The 7,344-nt window shown below is 31.0% G+C and overlaps 1 protein-coding gene across 1 annotated transcript; it reads right to left on the bottom strand.

Moving 5' to 3' along the window:
- Positions 1-337: 337 nt before the first annotated feature.
- LOC109340833 ((+)-neomenthol dehydrogenase-like) lies at positions 338-4,028 on the bottom strand. The gene is made up of 5 exons (XM_019578582.1): positions 3,960-4,028; positions 3,639-3,885; positions 2,124-2,198; positions 1,429-1,605; positions 338-900 (listed from the first exon to the last, which is right to left on the bottom strand). The coding sequence occupies exons 1-5, from the start codon at positions 3,977-3,979 to the stop codon at positions 520-522; spliced, it is 900 nt and encodes a 299-aa protein (XP_019434127.1). The 5' UTR covers positions 3,980-4,028; the 3' UTR covers positions 338-519.
- Between the last annotated feature and the right edge of the window lie 3,316 nt (positions 4,029-7,344).

Below are 7,344 nucleotides of genomic sequence, written 5' to 3'. Positions count from 1 at the left end.
CATGTTAGTATTCTTGTGGCATATTTTATTCATCAACCTAAATACACCAAGGTGAAAAATGGAAATAACCCTCCTAAAACATATTAGTGATATTACCACTTGTGTAAGTGTGCATAAAGATTGAAGATGGTGAAACTAATTGATTGACAAAAAGGCAACCGAGTTTACGAGACTCTCACATAGTGATATTTGGGAGGTAGATATACTCAGTCTTACTCTCATAAACACCTAGTTTTATACATGTTGTTAGCTAGAAATTTCATTTTATGTGGACTACCTCTTGCTCTCATTCACATATCAATAACTGAGAGATGTTAGATACTTAGTACACAGAGTAAGTCACAACTCACAAACATGCAAAATGATTTAGGGGGCTTAAAATAAGCTCAGGGAACATGCGTAACATTTATTTTAAGGAGTCTTACTAATATGCAGAGAAGACTCAATGTGAACAAAAATCAACAAGAAACATGAAGAGTCATAATTGAAAAGCAATCATCCTCAATCCATACAAATGTATTACCAATCGGAAGAGGCCTCGGTCCTTTGATAGAAGAGGCCAGAAGGACTCCCATTGGGAAGCAACACTAAACTGACAGGACTAGCTGCACCTTCTTCGGCTGTTAAGAATCCAGTATTGCTTGTATTATCCGTCTTGACATAACCGGGGGAAACACTATTGACGGATATGGTAGGGTAATTCTTAGCAAGAATTCTTGTATTGGCATTCAGAGCAGCTTTAGAAATGATATAGGCACTCAGAATCCTAGGCCAGCCTTTGCTTTCTAATGCCCCTTCTTTGAAATCTTTGAGAAACTCCTTAATTACTTCATCGACTTTTTCTTCGGTAAGGTTATCGGCATCACTGAAGACTCCTTTAGCCCATTCATTTGTTACAAACTGAATTTCACATGGATAAGCAATAAGACAAGTGCAAGCAATTGAAGGGAGACAGGACATAATCATGAACTAAGAAAATATTTCTTCTGAAAATTTTGGAAACAGAGGGGGATAGAAATTAAAGATATCGTGGTAATATAACACAACAAGCCAATTACAAAAGCTCCTAATAATCTGTTTCCTATCCTACTACGTTTATTTTCTATTAATGTAAATATGATTTTCTTTTCACATTTCAGCATATCAATTTGTCTATTTTCGGCTTGTTTGAATAGATCATGCCAACAATGAAGTTTAAAGTAAAGTCAAGGTTAAGCATAATGTGGATGGAATGGCTCAATTTATCAACTATTTGAAACAGATTAACCAAGTGGCTTCAGTATCTTAAGTCATTCCAATTTCCAAGCTAGCTTTCACACCAGGCATCTACCTAAGCCCTAGGATTTCAAGCCTCATCATTATTTAGTATTTTTAATCAGATTTTAGACAAAGACCATGAGAATTTAGAGATAAAAAGTAATACCCCACCTGTAACTTTCCCAGGGCGGATGATACATTCACAATTCTTGGTGAATCAGATTTCTGGAGGAGGGGCAGAAGGGATTCAGACGTTATTTTGGCACCATAATAATTGGTTTTCAAGCATTCTTCAGCTAGCTCATAAGTTTGAGTCAATGCTTTTCTTGTATCATCTTCAGATAAAGCCTACAAAGTCAGAACAGCTCAATAGTCAATACTCATATAACCATTATACAAGGTTTTATGACCCGTAGATCGTGTCCCGATAACAAAACAAATTACAACCTGCCAAGTTAGAGCAGCTCAAATTTAATATGGCATTTGGTATCTTATAAACTTTGCATATGCTATCCCATTAACTAATTCCATAACACTAAACTCTTATAAAATCAGAAGCTGACAGTGATACTAAGGTTGACATATAGAACCTTATAGGACTATTGTAATACTACAAAAAACAACAATCGGAATGAAAAGAAATTTGCATTTTGTTCTCAAATTAAAGCTATACTGTTAGATGGTAAAATATTGGTAATTGGGAGGTACGATTTAGCATAATGTTTTTATAGTCCAAATACAAATAATCAATAGAGATCTCAAACAACTGCTCAAGAAAAGTAGCAAACTGCTGTCACTTTTTTATAGGGTGTATCAAGTTTCAGACTTTCCACTAGATGCCAAAACATGCTTAGATATATGCTTACCTTGCCACCGAAGATTCCTGAACTGGTCAAAGTATAGTCCTTAACTACAGCTCCTCCAATCCCTGCATTGTTAACCTTCAAAATACAAACTTTTTTAATGGAATATTCAAACATGAAGATCACAAGTCATGAGAATGATTAAATGACAACTGAATCCTACATAGCACTAAAGTATAATCAGCATAATACACAGGGGAACATGATATGATACATAATAAAAATATAACATTCTTAACATGCAGTATTGCATTTCAGGCAAAAAAAACTCAAGCCAGACCTCAGTATTGCATGCATTAAATTAATTAGTATTCACGTATTAACACATCGAAGTATTTACCTAAAATAAAAATTAAGGATCTGTTTTTTATTGTTTTGGAAAACTGTATTTTGTTTTAAAAAACAAAAGAAGAATAAACAAAGTTGTTTGGCAGCAGTGTCTTGTAAATTCATTCTTAAAACAGCATATTGTTGTTCTTCTTTTTGGTGACAAACTTGTAATTTAAGCAGTTCATTATTATTGTTCGTCTTCCTCATCAACATGGTCCCAGCCGTTCCTCGCCTATAGAAAGGCCTAAAAGTCACCATAAAATTGAACCATGGACTGGATAGTTCAGAGTCTAGACAGATCGAGACACAGCAGAGTCGTGAACCGGGTCAAGAACCGGACTGAGGCCCAATCGAACAGATCTAGACATGGCAGAGTTGTAGATTCTACCAATTCTACACATTTGCACGACGATTCCACTTTGGCGAACTCGAAGCTGGGATGTAGCATTGACATGGCCTCTAGAATCGTGGACTTGTGCAATCTCACGGGTCAACACACGATTTTGACTACTGTGGTTCAGACATCAACCAAGAACTGTTTCTCACTTATAACTATAGGTCAACGTAAAGATTGAACCATTGATTCACAGTTGATGTGATTGAGACATTTACCAAGATGTCAAAATCCTGTGTATCATATTCTTTATGGATTAATTATGTGTTGAAGTAGTAAATAGTTAAAGTGCTCCAGCATAGCAATGCTACCAAGAAGCTTCATCTAGAAAAAGAATCGAGGATGGACACATTCTCATGCATGCAATTCATCCTGAATTAGTGAATTGAGTATGTGCATTGTTCTTTTTATAGACAAAATTTTTGACTGGATGGGGAAATTGGGCAATTGTCGGGGTTTGAACTCGTGTGCCCAATGTTTTAAATTTTGGTTGCGGTTGTAACTGCGATAATGGTTGTGGTTATTATGGTCGTTGCTGTGTGAATTATTTTGTGATTAAAAAATATTTTTTAATTCGATGCGGCCCGATGTAGTTACCTGCAGGTGATGTAGCCGATTTTGGTGTCACACCGGAATTGCTTGCGGTGTAAGCAGCACTTGCACAATAACATGCAATGGAAACATATGGAGTAATAGGGAATCTTAAATAACTGATGCAGATGGTAAATTAATTTGGAGTGCAATTTCTTGAGTAAATTATAACAATAGAAGAGTATAAAATTTGCATGTGTTACCAGAATGTCAAGTTTTCCAAACTCAGATTTAACAAAATGAGCAAGAGAAGCTACACTTGCAGCATCAGCAACATCAAGCTGATGAAAGAGTAAAAGATGAGATAAACCTAAGGCATTGAGTTTTTCCAATGCTGCAAGGCCTCTCTTCTCATCTCTTGCTGTAAGAACCACTTTGATTCCAGCTGAAGCCAATTGCCTAACTATCTCAAATCCAATTCCTTTGTTTGATCCAGTCACAACTGCATATCTGAACATCCAAAGGGCTCAGAATAACAAAAGAAAAAGTGAATGAGGAAGAAGAATGTTCAAGTGTGTTGTTACCTTTGTGTTGCTTCTCCCATCTTCTTCAGTGTGGAATGTTCAATGCATGCAACACAAGCTATCAATTTGTTTTTCTTATATAAAATGTTAGTGTTCCAAAAGGGAAAGGATCCTCTATCCAAAAAGACTTTGTCCTATTTAGTGACGATTTTAAAACCCGAAACAGAGTGTGTAACATATATTAAAAATTTAAATAACAAAAATCATACATAATTCTATATAATATATAAAAGCAAAACATGTTTTAACTATCACTATACATTAATTTCCAATTTTTTATTTTGTTCTTTAACAATTTTTAATTTATAAAAAAATCATATAATTAAAGGTAATTATCATTAATAAAATAATCATCTATCCCACTTTAAATTGGGTATTACCATAAATATAAAAAATTATAACATAAAATACATATTCAATACAAAAAACGTTCTAATTCTCTATAAAAATATGAAAACATTAATATGAAAATCACTAGAATTTAAATATAACTATTCAAATAAATTACATGCTCTATATAAATTAATGTGAGAGTCGTTAAACATTTATTGCTCAATACAAGTCAATAAGGAGTTATTCATCCATGCATATCCCATTCAACCATGCAACCTATTTTTCGTATTCTTCATAGCTGAAAACTATATTTCTGTGATTATTGTTGCAACATCTAAAATCATTGCAAAGAAAATAAAATATAATAAAAACAAAGCATAATAGAAATAATGAAATTATAAATTATAAAGATTTAAAGAGTGAATAGAAACAATGAAACATAATAGAAATAATGAAGCAAATAAAGAATAAAAGAAACGAAACATCGTTTGAAAGAAATAAATAAAAACACTGAAATAAAAATAGTGTTAAATATATATCCAAACAATGAAATGAAAATTTAATGAAACAAACAAATAACAAAGGGAAATAACTTTATTCAAATGCAACAAATAGAAACAATAAAATTGAAACAATGAAATGGAAACAATGTTAAGATAATAGAAAAAATGAAATACAGATAAAAACAATGAAATAGAAAATGATAAAGGGCTATTATATAAACAATCAATTAGCTTAAGAAATAAAACAATATTTGAAGACAATACTTATTTCTAGCTAATATTCTTGTATGTAGGTAATATATAATTTTATTCAAAAAAATCATAGGAGTAATAATGTATACTATTAAGTATTATAAAATAGAACATATATCAATGTATTGTCAGTGTAAAGATTTATACACATGCATCATCTACCATTTATTTGAATTACTTTTTTTGAAGAAACAATGATGATTAAAAGAATGATGTATGATATGATGACAATATATAAAATATTTACACTGTTAATGTATACATTTTTTCCTTTAAAAAATATATAATTTAAAAACAAATTGCACACCGTCACTACCACATGCTACCATCCCTGGTTCTATTCGGGACATCAATGAGTAGAGAAGATCTGCATCCATCCAAAAGATATTTTATATAGTTAATTCTTCATATCATTTTTATGACTTTTGTACTAGTTTTAATTTTTATTTTTACAATAATCAAATTAGAATAAAAAGACTCTCTACATACTTATTCCATAAGGGAAGAAGTTGCTTCTAAAACGTGCACTGATTATCCAACAAACTTATAATTGTAGTAAGAATAAAAAAAGTCTGAAATGGATAGTCATTATTTTCTTTTTTATATACTTTTAGCCACTAATCAATGTTGTCTTGACTTTATGTCAAACTGATTTCAAAGAATTGCCTGGAAGAAATTATTTATTTAACAATGACATTTTAAAATTAATTTAATAGGATTTATCAAATTATATATATAGAAAGGAATTGATTTTCTTTGAATGTAAAGTAGAATCGGTTTTAAATAATAGTTTTTTTTCTAAAAATATATAAATGTTAGCTTAAAATTGATTATATCCATATTAAAGGTTAGGAGATAATGATCAACTAATAGGTGATCAGTAATGTTATACTCTCCGGTTAAGTTTTCATACCAACAAGAAAAATGATATATATATGAGGAGGGATCTCTTTACACTCATTCTAAGTTACACTCAATCTCATTCATTCATTTTCTTAGATCCAACGAACCAAATGGGTGAGTACAATAAGTGATGAGAGAGAAAAAAAGAAAATTTAAATAACTTTTAAGTTTCACCAATTTGGTCCATTAGATCTAAGAAAACGAATTACTGAGATTGAGTGTAACTTAAAATGAGTGTAAATTAATCCCTCATATATATATTGTAAACTAATCATTAGTAAACAAAATATTAATTTATGACATATATCAATTTCTTATGGATATAAAGATTTGTAAGAGAATTTAACAGGAGAGTGCATCATTTCTCATTCTAATATATAGACTCTTACCTACCAGAATCATTTACACAGACATGAGGTCAAAAATCAACTACCCTCTTCCCATTTATTGTACTTGTTATGGTAAAAAGGTGGCAAAAACTAAACTCCTCTACAAACGGTAAGGAGTGGATATCAAAGCAAAGAGACATTGGTGCTAAACTTGCAACAACCTATACTCAGACAAAAAAAAATCATATGTCGCAGATCAGTTTGGGCCGAGTTTAGGTAAAAAGATAAAAATAACATACGGTTCGATTTGACTATTTTACACTAAGGTATCAAATCCAAAAATTATATGTAGTTTTGGGCATAATGGGTCATATCTATTTACTTCCATAACAAAAAAATCTCCTACTACCTTATCATTTGTCATATGTCATATTCTCCTTCATTTTTTCTCTCCTAAATGGTTTCATGGTAATCATATGTACCTTTCCACACTATGTTAGCTCTTTCTGATTATAGTAATAATTTAATAAATAATTATTGCATTTTTTATGACTACACCTTAAATTGCATTGAAATGTTATTGAGGTTCATGACTTTCTCTTTCTCTTTCTCTTCCAAGAGTCTTTCTCTCCCAATAATCTTCTTTTTCTTTGGTTTCATTTCATTCTTTCATTTTATTATGTCTCTTCATTATTGTCATTTTCTTTCTCTTCTAATCATCCTCTTTAAATTGTATTTTTTTTATTTGTTTTATAGATCTATTCTTATTTTGTAAATATGATGTTTAAAGTATATTTTCATTAATCTTTTTATTTATTTTATAGATCTGTTCTTATTTTTATCATCGATTTTTTGGTTATTTTTTCATTGATTTCCTTATTTTGTAGATGTGTACTCACTGATTTCATTATTTTGTAGATTTGTTCTTCCAACATTTCTCTTCCTTAGCGTCTCATAAGCAAGTGTATCTTCCTCAAGGAAGACCAAACCTTCAAAACCTATGATATGTACTCAATCTCCATTTATATATACATTCACTTACAATATTACATTTATTTTTGTTAT

The sequence above is a fragment of the Lupinus angustifolius genome, unplaced genomic scaffold (assembly GCF_001865875.1).
Source record: "Lupinus angustifolius cultivar Tanjil unplaced genomic scaffold, LupAngTanjil_v1.0 Scaffold_262_10, whole genome shotgun sequence".
NCBI classification, from domain to species: domain Eukaryota; kingdom Viridiplantae; phylum Streptophyta; class Magnoliopsida; order Fabales; family Fabaceae; genus Lupinus; species Lupinus angustifolius.
This window is presented reverse-complemented; position numbering and strand designations above follow the sequence as displayed.